This window comes from Gambusia affinis, linkage group LG02 (genome assembly GCF_019740435.1).
Source record: "Gambusia affinis linkage group LG02, SWU_Gaff_1.0, whole genome shotgun sequence".
In the NCBI taxonomy this organism is placed as follows: Eukaryota; Metazoa; Chordata; class Actinopteri; order Cyprinodontiformes; family Poeciliidae; genus Gambusia; species Gambusia affinis.
Genome location: NC_057869.1, coordinates 16,563,578 through 16,588,169, shown reverse-complemented (window position 1 = coordinate 16,588,169; position 24,592 = coordinate 16,563,578). Strand labels below are relative to the sequence as shown.

General features: G+C 38.8%; 1 protein-coding gene across 9 annotated transcripts in view; it reads left to right on the top strand.

Moving 5' to 3' along the window:
• The window catches only part of nfat5b (nuclear factor of activated T cells 5b), a 32,571-nt gene extending 10,831 nt beyond the window's left edge, over positions 1–21,740 (top strand). Inside the window, exons 1-13 of one of the 9 annotated variants that reach the window (XM_044099485.1) lie at positions 2,439–3,141; positions 6,078–6,203; positions 8,173–8,785; positions 10,228–10,414; positions 12,211–12,401; positions 12,779–12,951; positions 14,367–14,501; positions 14,604–14,656; positions 15,238–15,370; positions 16,071–16,157; positions 16,345–16,448; positions 16,670–18,557; positions 19,457–21,740. In XM_044099485.1, coding sequence (XP_043955420.1) covers positions 3,108–3,141; positions 6,078–6,203; positions 8,173–8,785; positions 10,228–10,414; positions 12,211–12,401; positions 12,779–12,951; positions 14,367–14,501; positions 14,604–14,656; positions 15,238–15,370; positions 16,071–16,157; positions 16,345–16,448; positions 16,670–18,557; positions 19,457–19,698 — 3,966 coding nt within the window. In that variant the 5' untranslated portion in view covers positions 2,439–3,107 and the 3' untranslated portion in view covers positions 19,699–21,740. Of the gene's footprint in view, positions 1–2,438; positions 3,142–4,946; positions 8,786–10,227; positions 10,415–12,210; positions 12,402–12,778; positions 12,952–14,366; positions 14,502–14,603; positions 14,657–15,237; positions 15,371–16,070; positions 16,158–16,344; positions 16,449–16,669; positions 18,558–19,456 lie in introns of those variants that run through there. The other 8 variants (XM_044099528.1, XM_044099476.1, XM_044099468.1 and 5 more) reach the window with 8 other exon arrangements.
• The last annotated feature ends 2,852 nt before the right edge of the window (positions 21,741–24,592 follow it).

Below are 24,592 nucleotides of genomic sequence, written 5' to 3'. Positions count from 1 at the left end.
TCGGTGTGAAACCTGTGATAGCTCTGGGTGTTTGTTGAAAGCAAGTCATGTAAATTGATGCCTGGCAGTTGTTCATTGTCGCCTCAGGATTAGCTGCCCTGAAACAGCTACATGCCAGACTTTAAGCACAAACGACTTTGCCCGTTCCAAAGCCTCTCTGACCTTAACCTTTTCAAATGACAGATGGAAGACTTTGTTATTAAGCTGTAAAAGTGTCGAAGTTACAGCTTTAAGAATATTTCTTTAGAAATTGTCAGTCACTTACTGCATTCCAATTAATTATGATGAATGATAGGGTTCTCTTTTCTTTTTGTACTAAAGCCCTTACAATGTTTTAATTCTTGATAAACATTTATAAAATGTTTGGTATGTTTTCAATATTTTTCTACAAGTTCAACAAAATGCCCTGAACCGGTAGCTAGTCTTTTTAAAAAAAAAAAAAACAAAAACAAAACTGAAGCAACTGGGAGTGTGGAAAAGAACAATGGATGGTTTCAGATGGTTGTTGTTGTTCTGATGGCATTTACTTTGGTTCTGTTGGGTCACATAAGCTGTAGTTTGTACAAATTCTGCATAAAACTGCTCTGTTTTGCATATTTCCCACGTTAGCCATCAAAAGGAAAAATTAAGTCAAGTTTATTTGTGTGGCATATTTCAGTAACGAGGCAGTTACTTCAAAGTGCTTTATGTATTGAAAACTAAGAGAAGAAGTTAAAACTAATGAACTATTAGACTGCTACACATGCAAACTCACACCTGGACTTCCCCTCTTCTTGCAGTACTGTCTGTATTTGTAACAATAGAAATGGGTGTGCTACTCCATGTTTGGTTCTGGTCTATTCTGCATTCTCAGAACCAGAAGACCTGTGTGATCTAGAAGGTTGATAGAATAATAGCAGATATTTAATTTAAACAAAATTTTAAAGTCTATTCTTTGAGCTGCAGGGAGCCAGTGTAAGGACTTTTGAACTGGGGTGATGTGCTCTATCTTCCTAGTTTTAGTGAGAATGCCAGCAGCAGCGTTCTGAATCAGCTGTGACTCTCTGATTATAGTGCAACTATTCATATTACGTAAGTAACATTTGCAAAAACAGTTTGTCAACAGACTTTGATGCTTTCTGCAAGCAGTAACCACTTTAATGCAATGATGTGACTTTTCTCATGGCTCTTGTGCAGGAGGGTGTAAAGTAAATAACGTAAGCCTAGTCATGCCATATTCTTGAGCCAATCTGTCTGATTTGGTCAATCATTGCCGGTGTTGCATCAGTAGCATTGGAGCCAAGAAATGCATCTCTTATTATGACAAAAGACTCATATTTCTGGCTTTTATCTGTATGCATTTGTTTTTCCATGCTCCTGGTTTGTTTTCAGTCTTCCACCACTACATGTCTTGGCTTTCACACACAAAAATCTGCAGCCATCTTTGCATAAACATCACTTGCAAGGGCTGTCAAGTGTGTTAAGGTAATTTAGCCCAAGATTCAGTATGTTTACTTAGCTTAAGTTTTTTTTTTTACCCATACTTTCTATATTACTGTATCCTATTACAACGTTTACTTTCACTGATGTTATAAATGTACTCGGATGACTTAGACTGTCAACTGCAGCTTTTGTGAAAATATTCTACCTCAGCATCTTTGTTAGCCAACAGTCACGGTTTTAGTATTTTTGTCAGTTGTTGTTCTAACTGTTGTCTCCGTTCATTATATGGCTCTAGCATTTGATTTGTAATTGTGAAAGCAAACCTGATGAAGGAGATGTGTAATTCTTTTGCTTTGCATATTTGTCATGTTCCATGGAACCTTTAAGGTGTTATAGGGGCCAACTATCAAATCTACTGCAACTTAAAATATATAAGCATGCTATCTGAAATTGAAAGGCTTGAAATGTCCAGTTTATGTGTATAGGACAGTTTGGCAACAAGGCAGCTCAAAGTGCTTTACACCATAAAAACAAAATAAAGTAACCAATTATGAAACGAGCAATAAACACACATTTTGTCGAATGCCATCATCAAAATCGTCAAGCAAATGTACATTATGTTGATCAATGTTCCACTAACTACTAATACAAGGCAACTCTAAACAGGTGGGTTATTACAGATTATTATTAACCTATTAATACATTTGAAATGCTGTTTAAAAATATTCCCTTTAAATAAAACTTATCAAATCACAAAATAACACGCAGAAAAATCAAGCCCAACTTCCTTTTGTTGAAGGCTATTTTGATGAATTGCCTCATTCCAAACAGGCTTTTTTTAAGCTGTATTCATCAAATATAATTGGATTAAAACTAATTTTATGCCTTAATAATTTATTCATGTTGGACCTGAGATGCCATAAATCAAAAAGTTTCTAAAAGGTTTTGCTTTATGCATGTGTTAAATAAACAAGAATTCCATGTAAGGTTCTAATTTTAACTTTAAAATTTGTTGGCACAGTTTCATAGAGATAATTGAGACTGCATAACTCTAATGTGGAAATACACCACGTTTTCAATGCCCAAGTCATTATTCAAGCATGGATGGTGCTGTTTTATCTCTATTCAGTTTCATTGTGTTAACTCACAAGAGACACAGAGGCTCAAAAGACATGTCCCCTGATCTGTGTTACTATGGAGTCCCAGGCAGCCCTTGTGTAGGCTTGGCTGTAAACATTTCATGGTTGTTGTACATGGTTTGCTGCAGGTGCCAGCCCCCTCTGCTGCTTTTTCCCGTCAGAGCTCGGAATAATCTCCAAATGCACCTACTAGGTGAGCTTAAGCTTGCCCTCCTAATCACGTCCTCTTAAGCGGTGTTTCTGCTAAGTTCAGGCAGTCCACCTTGTGTAACAGTGCAGCCCACGGAGACTTTCTGTGGCTTGGTTATACTACTGTTTTGTTTCTGCCTGACAGGATTCCACATGACAATGCCGCTAACCTGTTGAGCAAGATGCAGAGCAGAAAAGGGTCTGCTGCACAATAAACAAGACAAGGAGAGAGGTGGGTGGAGTAGAAGAGGGGGTGCACAGAAAAGAGTTAATTCACTCACTCAGCCAAAAAAATAAGGGTGCCACGCCCCAGGTGCCAGGGCTAGTAAGAGCAAGCAGCTGGAATGTGAGGGGGAAATGAATGGGGAGTTTAAGTCCTGCCATTCACATGGTGAGTGCCTTCTTATTTTCACCTTTAGCCTCTATGGCTTACAATGTAAACATCAAAGGAGATGGTGAGAGTATAAATAGTCAACCTAAATTCCATGAAGCAGAACTTCTACCATGGAGTCTGGATTGAAACCAGTAGCGAGTTGTCTTTAAAGTATGATTGTGAGGAAACTTAATTAGTTCAAGTAAGCTATTTAAATCAAGTTATGTTAATGGTATTAGCAGGCCAGGTCATAGCTAACCAGATGCTATCTGGTTTAGTAATGTGTTGTGATGATTTTCACTGATGGAAGGAAACTTAAAGTTGTTTTTCAGTGGCCAGACTTCAAAACGCAACTAGTTTTACACTAAAATCAAAACAGCAAGTGGTGGTGTGTTTGAGTTAATATTGTTGACTTCCAGCTTACTGACTCCTTGTTGTTTCAATTTTTTTTATTTGCTCCTCTGTGAAAGGGACTGTGTCCGTCACATGTAAATAAAGCCTTGCGCTCTGTCTGCTCAGGAGGACACAAACATGCTGCAAAATGAGAGTTTCTGTTTTTTCTGCCTCCAAAAGCGTCATAGGAGCTGTGGAAACACTTTGAACAGTCAAGCCAGTGATTCGAGACCACTGCTCCTGAGAGGAGAGTGCATATTTTCTGTCTGTGCGGTCGGCAATCTGTTTACTTGAAGGGCTTTTTCAACTCTGAGCACATGTTGCTGCATGTGCAGCTTCTCGGAGAGCCACAGGACGACTATAATTTAAACTGTGAATTCAGAGGTTTAGAGGGATTTTGTGGGCGTGACAGGGTGTTTTCTTGTTTGTTTGTTTTTGTTTTTGTTTTGTTTTTTTTTGGGGTGGGAGGCGGTTGTGTGTGTGTGTGTTGTCCATGCATATTTGAGAACACTGCAAACAACCAGCACACTGAAATCCTCTGTGTAAGCGTGGTCCAGAATGTGTCCAGTTTAATCTCCATTTATGGGAATGAGGTCTCCCTGCTCCTGTAAAAGCAGGTTTTTAGCGACCAGAGGCGTGGGTAGTTTTCAGCGGGTTCCAGGTTTGTCTATTGTACGCAGCGAGTGGTAACAATAGGAGGGTTAAGTATCTGATATACACACTGAACCCTGGGACTCAGCTGCAAGTAATTAAAGCTGGCAGTTAGTTGGCAAAGAAGAGAGTCAGGCAACTGTATTGGCTGCTCTAAGTTCATACCATAATATTTTGATGATGAATCAGTCTGCTAGTAAAAGTGTTGTCATGCTGTTGACCTAAGCCTCCCCCCTCCTCTTCCTCATAACCCCGAGGCAGAAACAGCGAGGGGAGAGAAATGGTTTTGTGTAGCCTCGTTGTCTGTTTTGTAATGAAATCTTCTTTTTATTTGATATGTCACAACTTTTGATTTGGACCTCTTCATGGCTTGTTTTATTCCACATCATTTCAGAGAAGGAATTACCAGTGTTGTAACAAGACATTCACATATGTAGGATGAGGGGCTAGGTACATACAGTATGCACCTTGCAACCTTTAAAATTTTAAATTAGAGATGCTTCAATTTTAAAATTAATTTAAAGATTTTCAGGTGCTGATACTTTCTATTTGAAAACGTTTCTACTTAAATATTGTTTCCCCACCCCCCCTTTTGTTGTATAGCCAAATGTAACAGCCACAGGCTGTATTAATATTGGCAAGATTGGTAATGATACATAAAAATAAAACCCAGAATGATCTCTTTAGGACATATATTAAAAGTATAAAACACTGCTGTTAAATCTGTATTTAGCAGTAAATATCACAATTAAGTGCCAGTTTTCTGTTTTAGCTAAACAAAACCAAGAAAATATAATTTAAGGGTTTAAATTGACTCTTAGCACTGTTAGCATCACGAGTTGTAACAGTGTTATCATGTGATTGTTATCCAATTATAGTAACACGAAACAAAATAGTATAGAACATTATTATTTTTGATAATTATTAACAAGATGCATAACCACACCAGTTCCTTATATTAAATGCAATCATGAGAAATTTCCATAAATATTACAATGTACACAGCCACTGGGGCAATATGTGTTCCCCTTAAGTGCAATAAAAGGAGTGTCACTTAAAGTCTACAAGTTTGAAACTGAAAGAAAAAAGAAAAATCCCAAGGTGTGTATCTGTAGTCAGAGGAAAAAGGAGCTGACTAGCCCTCTCACCTTAAGGCAGTGTCAGTCTGCAGATCTGACACACCCATCTTTAACATTCACGGTTGGTGGTTTGTTGCTGCGGAGGCAATGCAGATGTCAGGCTTTGACATGCATGAAGAATGACTGTATTGTTGGTAATGTAGATGTCATGCTTTGACATGCAACAGGAACGGGTTTAAGACGAGACAATATTTCTACTTCTTCTCTATTGGCTTTGAGGCCATTTTTTTGGGAAATGTATTTGTCACAGTGAAGTAAAATACAAAAAGGAATTAATGCAATTTTTTAATGTTTTTTATTTCACTATATTTTAAACTTATTTTCTTTCAACCTACATAGCATTCTACTTAATGCCTTGTACATGATCGACTTGTTGTGTATTGTTGTGCATGTATGCAGAGTTCTGCAGAGTCTGAAAATGATGCAAAGGTGGAAACCTGTTTGACATCTGAAGCGGAATGACAGCCATTATGGCCACTATTTCCTTGTTGTTTTATCAGATGCATTGCCAACCAGGTCATGTTTATGCTCCTGCAATTGCATATTTGCGCCGATGCACAATTGCATCATTGTTGCTGTATCATTATTTCTGATAACATCATCTTTAAAAAGTTCAATTTACAACCCTGATGTCTCGTGTCGTCTTCATGTTTTCTGTTAGCCTCCAGGCTGACTCACTGGGATCTCTATCCTTCACTTACCAACACAAAAAAGTCCTGTTAGTAAGTCACCTTTTTATCCCTTTTATTGGTCCCCCTACTTTCACAACAGAGTCAGTGTATGACCTTCTTGCCAGTGAGCTGAAGTTGCCTCCCTCCACTCAGCAGAGTCCAGAAGTCATGAGTCAAAAGAGCGACGGAGAGGCAGGCCCTCTCCCTTCAGCTCCTCTAGCATCAGGTAGGATCCTGCTTCTCGTTTCCTTATTTCTCCTCTCCAAGCAGGACTGATCTTGCCCCACCTCCCCAAAAAAAACACACAAAAAAAAAAACACAAAACACTACTAATGTAGTAGTCTGTACCTGTAGGCGAACACAAACATCTGCATGCAAGAGGAAAGCCTGTCAAACAGCCAGCCTGCTGCTCTTTGATCTTTCACATGTGAGAAAAAACACAAGGCTGGAGAAAGAATTTAATGTTTCTGGAATTGGGTCAGCTGAACATGCTTGCTTGTCTGTACCTGCTTGTTGGGATATCATTTTGTTGCTGTATCCTGCTGCACCAACAGATCTAATGTGCAGCATGTTCAGCACATAGCCCATAATTATCATCTTTATTATTAATGCGTCAAAGATGAAATTAGGGCATGACTGAATGCTATGATAAAGTTAGAGAAGCTGGGAAAGATGCTTTTGCCTACAAGTTTTTGTTAAAGTGACTTTGGCGGAAATGGAGCTGTTGTCTCACAGAGGTAAATCTTATTAGCTGGTAAATATAGATGTCCAGAAACAAGACTCTGTGGATAATTAGCCTTTCCACTGCTCCACACGACAACAAAAGGCTCCAATTTAATTAAATAATCATAATCATGTTTGCAGTCTTGGTGGGTGGAGAAAGGGCAGAGACCTTGTTTCTGTGCGTTCTCAGGTTGATGGATATGTGAGGATTAACAGAAATGAGAACACTCAACTTCAAAGCATATATCAAAATTGACCAAAATCAGAAAATTGTGCAATCTGTTGACATTTTGAGTTTGAGAATTTTTTTTTTCTTATGCTGTGGTGTTTTGATATTCTCTGGAAAGTTAGAATTTGTCTGGCCATGGGTAAATACTCTGAGACAAATTGTAAACAATCAATTGCAACCACAGAATTTTAAGACCTTTTGTCATCAAATGTTTGTTTTTGTCATTAAAACTTCTGGCATGCAATAAATCCCACCTTTCCTTTACCTCTTCCTGCTGGCAGTGCATGAAGACGAACATATTTTTTGCTAAATATATTATTTGCTCCCATTTTTCTATGTACATCAGTTATTTAATGACTCTCTTAGTATTTGTTACACATTTTAAGGTTTCTTTTTGTACATTATTAATAGCTTTCAAACTTGCCCAGACTGAGCAAGAGCTGGGCAAGTGCTTATGTTTGGACTTTTTTCCCCTCTCCAATTTTGTGTTATGCAAACTTGTGAAACACCAGAAAATCCAGATTTTCGGCAGCAGCTTAACCCCTCTGTGCTCCAGTCATTATCTAAAATTGCAGCCTTTGTCAGCATGTTGGAGCAACTTTGTTTTGGGTCCCAGTGGGGAGGGGGAAATGGTGTTGCATCAGACTATGATATTTTTTTTTATTTTATTTTACTTTTTTGTTTTTCATTTGAATCAATCTTTACTGTTTAGCTTTTATTGCTCATTTGCTGTCTCACTTTTATATTCCAGGAAGTTCCCTCTGAAGCAGGGAGTGTCTGCATATAAAATGGTCTGCAGTTCTCTGCTTCGTAGGTCAGAAGCTTGTTTTGTTTTGTCTCTGTGGCTTCACCAAACAAACAAAAAAAAGAGAGAGGGAAAAAAAAATGCAAAAATGAAGTCCCAATAAGTAACATGCCACATATTGTTTGAGCCAGAACAAAATACCAAAAATGATAAGGAAAACATTGAGTTATTCAATTTTTGCTTGTTAAGCTTGATGAAAACACAATTAAGGTGCATGCTTCTCTTATTACATTTGCTTCTTCTGAACATGACATAGCGCTCTCAACAAAATTTACACATACTGCACAATTAGCGCCATAGTGAGAAGGGGGAGTGTTTTATTGAAAAAAGGCAAAAAAACAACAAAAACGTTAAAAAATATTAATTTTACTGCTTACATGGGACTGGTACCCTACATTAGTTCAGCCTGTATTTACCATCTAATCATTTACACCATAGATGCCTTGTCCTCTTCTCTGACCACGGAAGGGCCTCGCAGTGCTTTTTCCACCTCTTCTAGCACCACCATGCATTCCAGCACTTCATCCAGTGACCAGAACGCAGCTCACAGCAGAAATGTCGACTCAGAGGACAGCAGGAGTAGCCGAGTGGTACCGGAGATCGTCGGAGTCGTGGGTGGCAGTGGAAAAAGCAGCAACGGTGACCCTGCCGGAGGACGTGGCACGGCCTCTCAGGATGGCCAGCCACACCATCAGCTGACCCCGTCCAAGCGCCGCACCATCCTCAACATCTCCCCGCCGCCGCAAGACCTGTTCGACGACAGCCACATGTCCTGCCAGGATGCGCCGGCACCCTTGGACTCGGAGCAGAGTAACAGCATATGGATGGAGGATTCCATGTCCAACTTCAGCATCATGAGTACTTCCTCTTACAACGACAACACGGAGGTGCCACGAAAGGCCCGCAAGCGTACACCTCGACAGAAACCAGGACCTAAGGCGGTGCGCGCAGTGGGTGCCAGCATGGACGTCTTCGATGCAGACAGTGCCAAAGCCCCACACTTTGTTCTGTCTCAGCTCGGTCCTGAGAGCAAGACATCAACTAAAGCAAGGTTAGTAGTTAGTTCGGAATCACACAACTTGACCTACGTCGTAATGAAAATATCCACACCTGCTCCTCTAGATCTCATGAGACTAGATGAGTTCAAAATTAGGTGCATAATCATATGCCTTTCCAAGTTTTCAATTGGGGATCTTGTGGGCAGTTCATTTATTATTTGTGAACTCCAAAAATCTTTTACGACAGAGTTGAAGGAAAGCCCTGCAAAGTCCACTACAAGGCAGGAACTTTTATACAGTAAACATGTAGAAGAAGGCGCTCTGGTCAAATGAGAGTAATTTTTTGCTACGGGCAGAATTAAAGGTTTGGCGAAAAACTACACCCTGAACACACCATCCCCCATAATGGAGCACAGACATTGAACAGGATCCTGGTTGATGGGATGATTAATGGAGATCAGTGCAGTGCAATATTTACAGAAAACAAGCTGAGGAAGACTTCAGTTTTGGGGTGAAGCTACAATGGCAACTTAAAAATTGATGTCACAGATGCTCCTTCCGATCGAAGTGATTTGGAAGAATGGGTTATAGTTTCACTCTTTACATTTCCCTATATATGTAGAGAAAGATGGTTCTCAAGGGGGTTAGATAGAAGTTTATATTGCATTCTTCAGATTTCCATTTTATATAAAAAATGAATTCCCCTCACTTCTTTGGTATTCTCCATTCTGTACCGGTCTGTCACCGAAGATCTTGGCAAAAGGCATTGAACTATCGTAACATGAGAAAATCTGAAAAAGTTTAAGAGTTATGACTACTTTGCGTGACACAGTACATGCTTAAATAATGACTCGCATGTCATTCAGCATATGTTATTCTGCAAATAAACTCAAGTGTTTCTTTTATTTAACTACCTTTATTAGGGGTTGTTTTTTTTTAATTGAATGAACTGTGATGAGAGGTATAATCAGGAAATGACTCACTGACTCTCACCAACAGATGGAAATGTGTAACAAATTTCTCTGGCTCCTCATTTCCCACAACAGTTTGACTGAAGGAGAGGATCAGAAAGAAGGGAGGGGCAGGACACTGAAGTACAAATAATGGTGAATCACAGAGCCTCTCTCAAAGACCTAGGATAAGCAGAGCAGATTAAATAAACAGATAACTCTGAACATTTCAAGAGCTGAGGTTAGAATATGCTTGGCTGATGGAGGGCCTCTTAAATCTACATTGCTCAGAGCACCATGGCAACTTCAGAGCATTTCCACTGTTGTGCGAGGGAGACTACAACCACTGACTGATATCTGTATGTCTTTATATGTACCGGTACATAGATATTTGATTTTAAAAGAAGAACATACAGTGTTAAGAACACTGTATGTTCTTAACAGTGTTGGAGATGCCTGGTAGGTTACATGTACAACAGGAGAGAAGAAATACAATTTTAGAGCAAAAGAGTAACTGTTCCTGTCAAACTGTTATTCTGTTGTAGCTCTGATGATTCTCAGACGACTAATCAGAAAGGAGGGACCCTTACGATGCAGTTCCCATCGAAATGTGAGGGAAAGGAGCTTAAAATCCTCGTCCAGCCAGAGACTCAGCATCGGGCCCGCTACCTGACCGAAGGAAGCCGAGGTTCTGTGAAAGACCGCACTCAGCAAGGGTTTCCCACTGTGAAGGTAGCTGTAGCGATAATATCAGTGTGTCTGTAATAATATTTGCAATGTAGTTTGCGCTGCAACAGGCTTGATCATGTATCAGTTACATTAGATTTGTTCAGTGTCATAAATAGGCGTCATTACACACATATTTATTTAAGACTATCGTGACAGTATTTCTTCATATTCTCAGCATTCTCCGATTAATTTAAAAGTTATATTCTTTTTTTTTTTCCCCCGCCAGGGGATCTTTTTGTGGGCTCTAGTGTCCCTTATTCGAAAGTAGGCTGACAGGAAAGGGGGGAAACGTCGGCTGGGTCCGGGAATCGAACCCGCGACCGCCGTGTCGAGGACTGAAGGCCTCCAAATGTGGGTCGCACTATCCCCTACACCACCACAGCATGCCCCACATTCTCCGATTAATAAGTCACAGTAAAACTGCTGGGTCAGGATTAGGCCCCATTAACATAGTACTTCACATCTAGTGAAGTATGTGTGATGTACTTTCTTCACACTAGATGTGTGTGAAGTACTATGTTACTTCACACACAACTTGAAGTAGTGTGTGAAGTAGTCTACTTCACACACTACTTCACCTAGTGTGTGAAGTACTTACTAGGTGTGTGAAGTACCACACCTACCACAGGAGGTGTGGTACTTCCACACCTCCTGTGGAAGTTCAGTGGATATGGTGGAATATTTATTATTACTTGAGCACTTGGATAATCAGAGTTAGTTACTCTTTCCTGAATGAGGTGGAAGCTAGGGGTTTCAAAGGGTTAAAAGCGCATGTCAATTAAATCAGCATGTTGTTTCTACAACATGCTAAGATCACAGCACCTTATAGTGGCCTGGCATGACAGCTGCAGCAGATTCAAGGTGTCTGTGGTCTCATAAAAACACGGAACTTTTCCCCAGTCAGCATCCAAAAATACAGTATGTTTCCATGGCCTTTGTGAAAAACATTTCTTGCAGACACAAATTAATTTCATCAGCTTTGAGGTGAAAAATATCAAGAGTCTGCAAAAGACAGTTATCAGAACACTTTCTACTGTGTAATCTAAAATGATGAAATCTGGTCATGCATCCAGCCTCATGAATCATTTGAAAACATCCATCAAGTCCAGGTGTAAAAACCAAGCTGTTGCAAACCAAGATAATAAAAAAAACCCTTTTTTAAGTTGGAGGGAAAGTAAAGCTGTTTAATATAGTCTATCAGGAGCCCGAAAAGAGGTTGGACTAGGTAATGTTTTTGCTCTTACTCACATTAATTTGTCACCTTAGTTTTCACGCCATCTCCTCAGTGGATGTGGAAGCTGGATCAATCTGGTTGATTCTTTATTGTTCTGTAAAAGGTCAATCCAGCTTTAAAATAGGCAATTACAAGCAGAAGATATACGAAAGAAACAGGCTTTTTATAGGCTGACATATATATGAAGCTTCTTTACAAGAGTAGGTAACTTTAGGGTCTCTTACTTTGCCTTGCGAAAGTCTTTGTTCGTCTTTGTTCTTTGTTTTGTCATGTTAAAATTGTAAAGTTTATTGTATTTTATGAAGATTTTATATGAGACACAAAACCAAGACGTCAACAACTCTAACTATTTGACAAGGGATAGAGATTGTGTGTTAAATGTTGGTATTAAGATCTAAATGCAAAGCAGTTTGTAGTAGCACCTGAAAACTGATGTTAAATGATGTTAATTTTATCATCCAATCTTGCTGAAGCACTGGAGAAAATATATCTGTTATTATTGTTTTGTTTAGTTTTTTTACACAGAATACACAATCTAATCAAATACCTTTTTTGTCATTCACAGCTGGAGGGTGTGAGTGAGCCTGTGGTTCTTAAGGTTTTTGTCGGGAATGACGCCGGGCGCGTAAAGCCACATGGATTTTACCAAGCTTGCAGAGTTACTGGTCGCAACACCACTGCATGCAAAGAGGTTGATATTGATGGCACAACTGTGATTGAAGTGACCATTGACCCAAGTACCAACATGACACTGGCGTATGTAGCAAATTAGCTATTAATTAGCAATGCATTTGTTTTATGACAAATATTGTTCTAAAATCAGTTTTTTGTGTGTGTGTGTGTTTTTTTCACTATTTAATTACACTGGAAAGTTTCCTATTTGAAGCAAATGGTTTTATGTGTTCAGCTGTACCTTTTGGACTCAATAAATCTATTCTATAACTGGTATGTGAGCTAAAGGTGCATGAAGACCTCATTCATTCCCTTAGGGGGGATAGTGCATTGTAGCTACATGCTGGTGAATTAAATCTTGCAAAGAGCTGTTAGTTTATTAAATACTTTAATGCTGTTATTGAGATTGGAAGTTGAAGCAAGTCCAACCAAACCTAAATTTAGACATTGTTTGTGCTTAGGGTCGACTGTGTTGGGATTTTAAAGCTCCGTAATGCTGATGTCGAGGCCCGTATCGGTGTGGCAGGGTCAAAGAAGAAGAGCACGCGCGCTCGCTTGGTGTTTCGGGTCAACATCCCACGCTCAGACGGATCAGTGCTCACTCTGCAGACGCCCTCATCTCCTATTCTCTGCAGTAAGTTGGTCTTCCTGTTTGCCTTAGTTAAAATACTTTTTATTTACAAGTTGAAAATGGGGTAATAGATCATTAGAAAAATGTGTAAATTACAGGTATACTATCAGATGGGTACATTGCAAACAAATCAATTGAGCCATGAAAGAATCAACATAGTTGAATTGGAGAAAAAGGATAGGTCGACCTAAAACCTACTTGGTTAATAATTACCATTGAGCCTTTTTAGGCCTTGTTTGTCAATTTTAATATAACCAGAGGTCAGTAGACTGTTCTCTTTTGATGTTAGCATTCAGAGACAGTGCATGACTATCCCATTTGATTGAGTTGTTTAATAGATGCCTGCAAAGTGAGGGCGTGGTCCGTCTTCACAAACAGGAAAGACGGACAGGCTCATGTGTGGATTTGAGACAACTGCTTTGAGGGTAGCAGGGGAGAAAAAGAGGTACAGGACTAAACAATAGAAGTCTGGAAGTCTGTTGTTTATGGTAGAGCTTGCATGCAAACTAGGGAAATGTCTTTCCACAAAACACAAAAAAGTAATTTCCTCTGGTTTATGATTGCATGTTCATGTACATGGGTGTGTGCACATGTTCATGGTTCACAGGAGTGAGATGTGTTGGAAGGCAGTTCTACCAGCAATAAATAATCACTTAAAGCAAAAGACAGAAAATAAAGATGGAAACAAGCAACTTTACTTATTCCTAACTATGGATGCCTTTTTTTTATTCTGGTTTGTATTTTCTTCTGAGTAAATAAGAACATATTCGCAAGTTATAAAATCTAAGTATTCAGAAGATTATTAAAAGCAAAATCTATTAGATTATTGAGCTCTGGTTGCATTGTGGATCAGCTTTGTAGAGGGCGGGGGTGAAAGTTATGTTCCCCTTGTTGCATGAAAGACTTTGTTGAATTAATAAGATGATAAATAGTATCAAGTGTATGGATGCACAACTAGATAAATAGAGAGAGAGAATCTTGTTGAAAATCATGCTGTTAATTTGTTCTTTATACCCAGAAAAACCTGAGTGACAGACTAATAAAATTTTACAAAAACATTTCATATGCCACTACTTTCAGACATTTATCTCTAAATAATAAAAAATGAATCATAGACTGTCTTTGAGCACCTTTGCATTTGATGGAACGCCAAGAGTCTAAGGTCCAAATCCCCTGATTGTTGAAGTCATGGCTTAATAGCTTTTAACTAGCACAAAACCTGGTGTTACACATTTCTGCTACTTTTCCAAATAAAAATCTGGCAATAATTAATCAGAAATGACACAGATCTCCCCGGCTTACGTAAATAAAATTTATTGGCAAGTCTTCTTTTTTCCGTGTTAGAGGTGAGAGGGCATTATTAGAAAAACGAAAAATCTATGAATCTCATCAGTGTTGTCTGTATTCTGTATTTACAGCCCAGCCTGCAGGGCTGCCAGAGATATTGAAGAAGTCACTGCATACTGGTTCAGTAAGGGGCGGAGAGGAAGTTTTTATCATTGGGAAAAACTTTCTCAAAGACACCAAAGTCATATTTCAAGAAAATGTTTCAGGTGAGAAAAAAACCAGATTCGTTGACTTTTTTTTTTTTTTTGTCAAGTTTAATTCACTTTTGTTATGCAACACTCAGTGAAAACAAATTCTCTCTGTTCCAGATGAGAAGTCGTGGAAGTCAGAGGCAGAAATTGACATGGAGCTTTTCCACCAGGTGAAAAGTTCTTCTTTTTGTTCTGTTGTTTTTCTGAATGATTAAAGGTACAAGTGAAAAGATTGGATAGACGAGCTTCAACTCCAACGTGTTTGGGCCTTTCAGATATAATCATCTTAAATGGCTTTTGGTTCAAAGGTGTCAGTAGTTTCATTGTGCTCTGACCTAATTACTCTCAGTCTCAGACACTCTGCTGAGTGTGTCTTAACCAGGATTAAACCTTTGCCCCTGAAAACGAAAGGATCAGTAATGCAGGAACTGACAAATCTGTAACATTTCTCCCTTTTGCATTTATGTACATTTTGAAAATGTAAAGCTGTGCATTTGAAGTGTCTTTATAGCAGAATACAGAGCAAGCAAGCAAAGATCAAGATACATTCAAGAATGCAGCTGCAGAATGGAGAAATAATAATTTTGTTTCTTTTTTGTTTCTCATTAACTGACTGTTTTGACTTGAATCTACTTTCAGATTCATTTCTTGTATAGATTAAGCTTACTGTACTTTCTGTGACTTAATGTACTTTGAGACTCAGTTGGCCCATTTTAATTTATTTTTTAATTTTATGTCTTCAACTCCCCAGAATCACCTGATTGTGAAGGTCCCCACATATCAGAACCTGGCCATCTCCTCTCCTGTTTGTGTGGGGATCTACGTGGTGACAAACGCTGGCAGGTCCCATGATGTTCAGCCATTCACCTATACTCCAGATCCAGGTTTGTTCAGCTAAAGAAACAAGAGACTGTGTATTATTAAGCCCCCTAATCCCTTCCCCAAATAAAACGTACATATGTTTTACAACTAGTATTAAATAATGTGTCTTGAGTTTATGTTTAGACCTGTGGCCACTTAATTTTGCAACTTTTTTATAACACTACCAGCTCCTGCAGTATTACTGTATTAATGTTACACTAATACTATTTCTGTACAATTTTAATTTGCAATGGACTACAGAGATTGTGTTTATTTCTGTTTGAATTTGATTGGAGTACCTCTCTTTCATCAAATTCTTCAATTATGCATTCTAATTATTACTGTTTTTCTATTCTGTTCATTTATTTATACTTTGATTTTTATTTTTTTTATTTTACTAGACTGAGTAACTAACAGCATATTATCCCCTTCTGGGATTAATAAAGTGTTGAGTCATATTAAGGTGTTTCCTAATATTAGACAACACTGCCACCTACAGTTTAGTGTTAGTAATGATTTTAAATAGGTGTAATCTTCCTCTCCTTTCTGAAAGGCAAATCCCTATGTAGCACTGACATTTATCTAGTGTTTTTACTCATTTCAAGGTTCCTTCTTGTAACGCAATGCAATATCTGAATAATAAGTTTTTAACATAAGCAAATCTCTATGAATCATGTTCTAATTAACTGCTGTCCTGGTGTCTTTTATCTTGTTTTATTTTAGACAATCTTGCAGTACAAAATGAAATTCCTGTAAAGAAAGAGATGCCATCACCAGTGAAGACCTGTTCTTATGATGAGCAACTCAAAGGTTAGTAGTCCTTTTTATTAAAATTATTACCTTATCATCGTTGCTTTATGCCTGTCAGGGTGATATTTTTTAAAAGTCTTTTAAGTTCAATACTTAGTGAAGAGGGTTTTAATTGTTTCTTTTTCTTTATCTTGATTACAAAGAGCATCTAAATTAACATTTGGCATCCATCCTGTTTCTCCTACAGCTGTAGACGGTGCCTTGATGCCTTCAATGTTGCCTTTAGTGAAGAGAGAAGATGTCACCCCAATGGAAGTGACAAACAACCTTCAGGCCTCTGGAGTATTTAAGGTGAATTACTGAGCCATAAACTGCTTTTATATATTCAAGTCAATATAGTCTCTGTTTGATTCACGTTTTTGGTGGCTTTGTTTAGTTTGCTTTGTACTTCACTGCACCGAACAGCTTATTTTTGTGAAAGATGTTTCAGAAATTAGATTCCGCATTTATAATAACGCGTCTTAAAACTCCCAACTTGTGCTTTTGTCGCTTTGTGTTCCTTTCTTCACCAGAACGGTGACCTTCGCGCACCCCAGCCAACCCAAGATGTAGCAACAGCACATCTAAATAAAAGCTTAGTTTTCAGCAATGGCTTACCTCAGACTGCAGGCGATCCAGATGAAACCCAGGCTGCTGCTTTTACCAATGTCGATTCGTTAAGCACCATCCAAAAGCAGGATATTGCTCCAAGCAGCCCATTCCCTTTGCCTGCAGAGTCTCTTCTCCCACAAGGCTCCCAGCAGTTCCTTTTAGAGTCCAGAGATGGTCTGATGCGAGAGAGGTCCGGCAGCGCTTCTGGAGGAGTGGGCAGGTTGTGTGTTGAACCGGCACCCCCGCCGCCGCAGCCACAGCTGCAGCTCTTCCCTGCAGATGAAGTGGCTCAGCTGGAGGAAGCTGTGAGACAACTTAAAGCTAAGGGATACTGTAACTTACCAATTCAGGCTGACAACTCGATAACCAAGCAGCAGCAGCAACAAATGCAACACCAGCAACAGATCCAAAATCAGCAGATTCAGCAGCAACAAATTCAACAGCAGCAACAGCACATCCAGCACCAGCAACAGATCCAAACTCAACAGATTCAGCAGCAACAACATCAGCAAATCCAACAGCAGCAGCAGCAGCAACAGCAGCAGGTTTTGGAGAACTTGCAGCAACAACTGTTCCAGTCTCAGATCCAGATGCAGTGTGGCATGTTTCAGGATGCTGCCCAGGCCGAGAACGCAGACCTTCAAGGTTCCCCACCAGGAGTGGTGACCAACCAGACTTCACTTTACCCACCGGATCAGCAGCAGCAGCAGACTCAGCAGCAGCAGGCTGCCCTTTTTCAGCAGGCGAACGACCTTTGTTCCATGCAGACCGGCTTCCTCCAGCAGACCCCCACCCATCCTTCACCAACCATGTTCCACAATCCCAGTCCTCTGGCTGAGACCCAGGATCCACAGGCATCAATGTATCAGAAGGCTTCCCAGGAGCAAGTCCAGGCTGCGCTGTTCCAGAGCACCATGACAGTGCTGCAGTCTCAGGAGCAACAGCAATCCCCCACTGGGCTTTTCCTTCCCCAAACACCCCTGTCCACCCAGCTTACAACCGGTGGTTCTCAGCAGCAGCAGCAGCAACAACAACAGCAGCAGCAGCAACAGCAGCAGCTGGCCTTCCTTAATGCTCTACAATCCTCCTCTCCTGAACCGCAGTCAGTATTTCAGACCCAGGCCCAGATATCCCCCATGCAGCAGAGAAGCCCCATGGAGCAGCAGCAGTCGTCACAGCCTCCGCCGCTCACACAGCCGCCCCAGCAGCCAGCCATGTTTCAGAGCATCTCCCCCCATTCCTCTCCAAACACACTCTCTCCAGGCCAGCAGCAACAACAGCAAGCAGGCTTAATGTTCTGTAACAACAACCTGTCCACACAGCCACAGGCCCCTAACCTCATTTTTACCAGTCCAGGCCAAATGCCTCCTCTCACCACCAGCAGTCTAGTTTCCCAGGAGTCCCAAAGCCCGTCTCAGCTGTTTTCCCAAGACAGCATGGTGGGTGTCAATCAGCAGAACCAGCCTGAGCCCATGGCCTTAGGGAATCCCACCAATTCACCACAGCAAGTCATGTTCCAGGAGCAGCAGCCAATGCAGTTAGGCAGCACCCCCAACAATCAGCATGAGCAGCCAGTGAGTCTCTTCATCCCGCCATCCAATATGCCTCCCATGCAAGGGGGGATGGCTGTTCCCGAGCTCACTCAGTCAGCCATGTTTGCCTCCCAGAACGGCGTGGCCAACCTTCCGACCACCACCTCCTCTCCCGTCCAGCAGCCAGGAAGCTTGTTCCAGCACGCTGTGAGCGGGAGCATCAGTCAACCCAGCCAGCCTCAGCAGCCGGGCCTTTTCATCTTCGGGATGCAGAATGGTAAGGATGTTATAAACAAGGCGAACCGATGAGTTAATAGAACAACAAGTGCCGGCAAGCTTGTCTTAATGTTTTTAAGTAAACAGAGGGAAGATAACAAAAAACAGTTCTCATGTTTTGGCTCATTGTGCTGCATTAACTCTTCACAATAACTTTTTTTGTGTGTGTGTGTGTGTGTGTGTCAATGCATATTTTTCCAGTGTGGTATGTTGTCCTAAAACACATTTACAGTGGCTTTATAAAGTATCCACGCCATTTGATTTTTCTTTTTAATTTTGTAACTTAAAATTACAAACTTCAATGTTTTTTTTTTATTGGGATTTTGTATGGTAGACCAACACAAATAATCTAATGGATAATCTGTGGCAAGTCTTGAAGTATTCTGTTCACAGGTGCATTCCCTCAAATATTTTGCAAAGAAGAGAAATCGTATTCTCTAGATGTGCAAAAGCTGGTAGAGACACTCCGAAAAACCCAAATGGCTGTAAATACACTGAAAGATGCTTCTTCAAATTGTAATTTCATGGGACATTCTGAATACAAATGCACTCTTTTTGCAGTTTTATTTGTAAAGGCGAATGTAAAAATCATATTCTTTTCTTACTCTCTGAAGTTTTTGGTTGTAACAAAACTAAATGTAGTGAAAAATCAAGAAGAATCAAGAGGTATTTTTAATCAATAGTTGTACAAAGTAGCATCGCTTTAAATTATGCTGTTAAATAAACCATAGGATGTAATCTTTTTGAATAGGGACTGTTATGTTTTTATGAGAGAAATAATACATTTTCTAGGGTACTTATCACGTCTGTTTGGCAGAGGGTTATAATAACAATATCTATTTTTCATTTAATTATAAAATATGGTTATTTTGCTTTAAATTTTTCTGTCCCTTCTTGTAGGATGTGGCCAGCTGATGAACAGCCCTGGAAACACAGTTTCAGATCAGATCATAGCAATCAGCCAGTCGGGGCAGAACCAGCAGGAGAGCGAGGCTCGCATCCAGTCCCTGCTCAGCCAGTCTCTGTCCCAGCCTGGGACAAACGCACAGGGCAGCATGGAGGTCTCTCAAAACATGGAGAAGATCAATGACCTGCTAGTCAGCCTGCATGAATCAGGCGGCACCCTCACGCGTTCATTCTAAATGTCACAGAAGCTCATGGGCTTGTTTTATTTTTTTGCCGAAGAAATCTGGAAATTGTTAAACAACGAAGAAAAGGTTCAAGTGTCAATGTGTGATTACTGCATGCAGGCCTGCTCCTGCACCGCAGAGGACGTATTCAAACAGCTGCTGGCCTTTACTCAGCTGGTCTCTTCGGACAAAAATATTAACGACCAATCTACATGACAGTGACTTCAAAGACAAACTGGATCATTTCTTTTATATGCAGACACATAGACCAGGATTTAGGAATGGGTTGACGGTGACCAAGTTAACATCTCTTCATATCTCTCACAAACTGGCTAACTCACTTTTACTGAAACTTGTGTAAGTAGTGACTAACTCCTGAAGAGTCTGAAAAGAGAAGTGGTTCTCAAATCTTTTTCTTTCACTTTTTCTCTGAGAAGACTGTCAACTTGTCAGGCCCTTATAATCAGAGAACTTGTTCTTAAATGTAAATAGGTAGAATGTGATGTTATCTGTAGCATGCTCCAGTTTTGTTTTTCTGTGTCTTGTAAAATGTCTCCTAAAGAGTTAGAAGTTTCTGTGAATATATTTCCTTTAATGTGTTTTTTTTCTACTTCTTATTCTTGCCATTATATTATACATTATGTTGCATGAAAGACGGACCGTTTGGTATAGCATATAGGGCTTAGACATTGTGTGGCATGTTTGGCCGTTCTAGTAGCTGCTGTTTGACATGGTGCAGATAGTTTGCAAAAACAAAAGGTCTATAGAGGGAGAGAAATTAAAGAAATATGAAGTTCAAGAACTGTCGAAGTGAACATGGGAGGTTTAATGTAATTTGGTTATTATTTTGCAGTTTAAAGCAGTGGGCTTGAACCTGTTGATAGCAATAAATTCAATCTAGATCTTGATTTTATTTATAATGCGATAAATAAGCTTGTTAGGTGCTACATAGATGTATTCGTTAATAAATCTACATATATTATGTATTGTATTTGACTGGGTTCATGCTAAAGATTTGTCAAAACAGTGAAGATGGTTAAACTAAGAGATTTATTTGTAAATATTAAATGTTTTATTTATTTTAACATATTATCTCTATCAACATGTGAGCCGGGATGCAGACACGTAGTCTGTTAAAATGTTCTGGTTCATGTGACCAATCCGGGTTACAACCTATGTTAAAAATCATTGATGATGTTGCTCTTTAATCACTCCTTTTATAAAGAGTGCTGCAGACTCATTTGGAAGGGTGATTTTTGTATTTTTTTTTTATGTCCATATATTGTGTCTTCGTTCCCTAGGTTAAAAACAAGGCAGCATTTGTGAGGAAAAATAAATGAGCAAAAAAAAAATAATTAAAAAATCCCTTAAATGGTATTGTAATGTGTCACAGCCAGTACGTTTGTAGTAAAATATAATTTTTTTTTATCTCTATGATCATACAGCTGTGCATCAAATTACCAGCTACTTTGTTGCTATTCTTTACCAGAAATGTTAATATATTAGTTTTTGAAATTACATTAAAATAAATTGAACAAATGAATTCTATTCAGATAGTTTTTTTTATTTTCAGTTATATATTATCAGAATATACATCTAGAGGAGAGCATTAACTTAGTGCACCATTACTTTCAGTTTAATGGTTGGAAGGTGGGTTTTTTCAGTGTCATTGTCTGAACTGGAGTAGTATTCCTAAACCAGCTAGAAATGAGCCAGTTTTGTAGAAATGTTGACGTTAGTGAATGAAATGTGTCTACAGCTGAACATCTCGCACAGATCATTGTATTAAAATTCAGAAATTGTGCACATTGAAGCTTTACAGACCTCATGTTGTTTTGTCAGCTGGTGGTCAGTGACTTCAACACCAAAGTTTGATCTTTGTGTACATCCTGATAAAGTGCCAGTTTTATGGCTCATTAAGGTTTTTATTGTCTTCTTTCTGTTCACTAATTGTCTCTTTAGCATTTACCTCCTGACATTCCAGAATGCGTTTTGTCCTGATGCTACACTTTACAGTTTTTGTTTTCCTTTTTTCTAATAAAGACAAAACAGTTTGCAGTCTGTAGTTTTATGTAATTGCATGCACAAACAAGAGGCGGGTCTCTTGTAATTGTAATTGTCCGTTCTTTTTTTTCTCGTGTTCAGTGTACATGTTGAAACTAATGCATTAAGACCGTTACACTTAGTATTCACTTTAAAATCTCAAACAGCTGTTGTTTTAGGATGGAGTTGATGTAAACATTACCAATGTGATTTGCGGAGCGATGGAGTGCAGCTGTGTGTAGTGTGATCAATTTGGGTGTGTTTGTTTGGTTTTTTTTTGGTTTTTTTTTTTAAGGGACCTTTCTCTAGAAGGAAACATGACTTGGGAGAGGAGAGCTTTCTAGCTTTCTTCAACTTGTAAAATAGAAAAACTCATATTTCCAATGTTCCATATTTATAGTTTTCTGTTGCTTTTCTTTTTAGAGAGATAATTATTTAAAGAAATACATAAACTTTTTTATCACTGTAGTAGGTATTCATCTTAACAGAGAAATATATCTTAATTTATTTGCGCATTGGTGGTTCGTAGAATTGCTCTGCAGTCATGGTTATTTTTCCCTCTAGCTGTGTTGATGAATGTTATTTTTTTTCCCCCACCCCAATCTGCTCATTGCTGTACCACCTGGGAGAGCCTGGCATCGGGACCAGTCTGCTGCCGAGGAGGAGGCGGCCTCATTCTGCTGTGACTAAAGTGAATGTCGCTTTGTTGCACTTGGCTCAAAAAATTATTATAACCAGCTCAGTAAAACCAATGTTTACTGACTTGCTCTTAATCTATGTTACTCTCTGTTTAGTCAAGTGGAGATGAATGTTTTTACTCTGCTGTCCGTGGATGAGGATGTTTATGCCAACTGTAATTTTTCCAAGTTCTCCAAAGCGCCTGAAGTTCATACTGTTGTTTCTGCAGCTGTTACTGAACTTGAGAAAATCTCAGATGGAAAATTAAGGGTGAGCCATCTTGTGCTGCTGGTGGTGGTGCCTTTTTATTTTTTTAGGGAAAGTGAAATGCTTTATATACTATGAATGATGACCATACAGCTGACTGTGCACACTTGCTCCTGTATATATATATATATGTCAATGTACATGTAACGCGTATATCCTAGACTTTTCTGACCAAACAGTTTTTAGCCAGGCAATATGGTACCATGCTGTCAGACCAAGAATTTTCAGTATTCAATATGAATGTACTGCTCATTTTGTGAATTGTGGATGGAAAAAAAAAAAATCTTCCTTATATCCAGAATGTTTTAACTGCACATAGTGAAGAGGTAATTACTTTTTTTGAAATTACGGTTTTCCTCATCTGTGTTTGTCTGACTTTTATTACAGTCTTTGCTAAGTTATGGAAAAGAGGGAGAATTTTTTGGGAAACTTCTCATTTTTATCTGTTCTTTGCATTTGAAGTTTTATTTTTACATTTAATTTAATATTGACAAACTAAGTCAAAGCTAATCAATCATTACACCGGTAACAATTCTGAAAACACTGCACAGATTGCACATCCAGCCTGAGTAGAGATAACTTTAGCACATGGGTTGAATTGTTGCTGTTGCCTTTTAGAGTCTGATTAAATACTCAACTATAATTTTAAGCCATAACACCCAAAGTGTGCTTAGAATGTTTGACAGTTTTTGTAGTTGTTCTAAATTTGTCGTTAACTCTACTGGCGCTTCCCGTATGCATCTGTCCTGTTTGTACTAAAATAAAACAAAAATGCATTGCACTTATGATAACTAACATAAATGCAAAAACATTTTCTCCGAAACTGCTATGCAGATGATGTACATTAATTTTAGATCTGTTTAAAACGTGTCTTTTTCCAAGTATAGCCCTCTGTGTTTAAACCACAGATGACAAGCTAAAGTAGATATTCTATTATTTATGTTGCTTTTTTAAAAATGTCCTTACGGTATGATTGAAGCACAATGTTATTTCTTCTCTCAACAGTGATCAAAGTTTTGAGGGGGGTTTTTTTAATGCTTGTTTTCAGTAGGGAAAAAGTGACAAGTTGTTTGCTTTGTGGATTACCATCTTGCTTATGGGGTTTATATGAATAAATGTTTGTTAGTTGGTCTTGCTGTTTACTGGAACAGTGGTTTCTTTGAGACCATCAGATTATTGTCTCACGTTTTCCTGTAGGTAAAAATCCAAATCTGGGCTTATGAAAGTTGCTATAAAGGAAACACAGACCAATAAAAAAAATAAAATAAAATGTAGTTCTGAAATTTTATTTTGGTACTTCTTTGCAAATTCTGTAAACCAGATCAAACCATTCTTCTAGTAAACAGCTTGGAAAATTTTGTTTTTAACCATCAGAGTAACTGTCAATCATCATTCATTAGGGGAAAATCTGTTTATATTTGGAGTTTGTTTTTGTTACTGTTATTTTCTTGCGAATTTGTAAACTTACTGCAATCTTTAATTAAACTAGTATACTTTAATTTTTAGTGGTGTTTTATTTTATCTGTAATACTGAATGACATTTTGTGGAAGTTATCTTGTGAAAATGCACGGCGTAAATAGTAATAATTTCAATATTTAGTTCTGGGTCAATTTGATCTTATTTTATTTGCATATAAACAACAGAAGAAAATACTAGCCAAAGGAAAATACAAGAGCAACTTCATGTCCTTTTGCATATAAAATCTAAGCTATAGTTTAATAACAAATAAATGTTTTGTACTGCAGAATCACAGTATCTCATCAATATTTTCAAAAGTTAATGGCTAAATTAGACTTTGATTGATTGATGTTTCCAATATTTATTTAACTGTAATTATATTATACTGGTAAGAAGCTGTAGAGACCCCCTCCATCTCTTAATTATTGACAATTTCTTCGGTTTGGAGTTATAATTTTT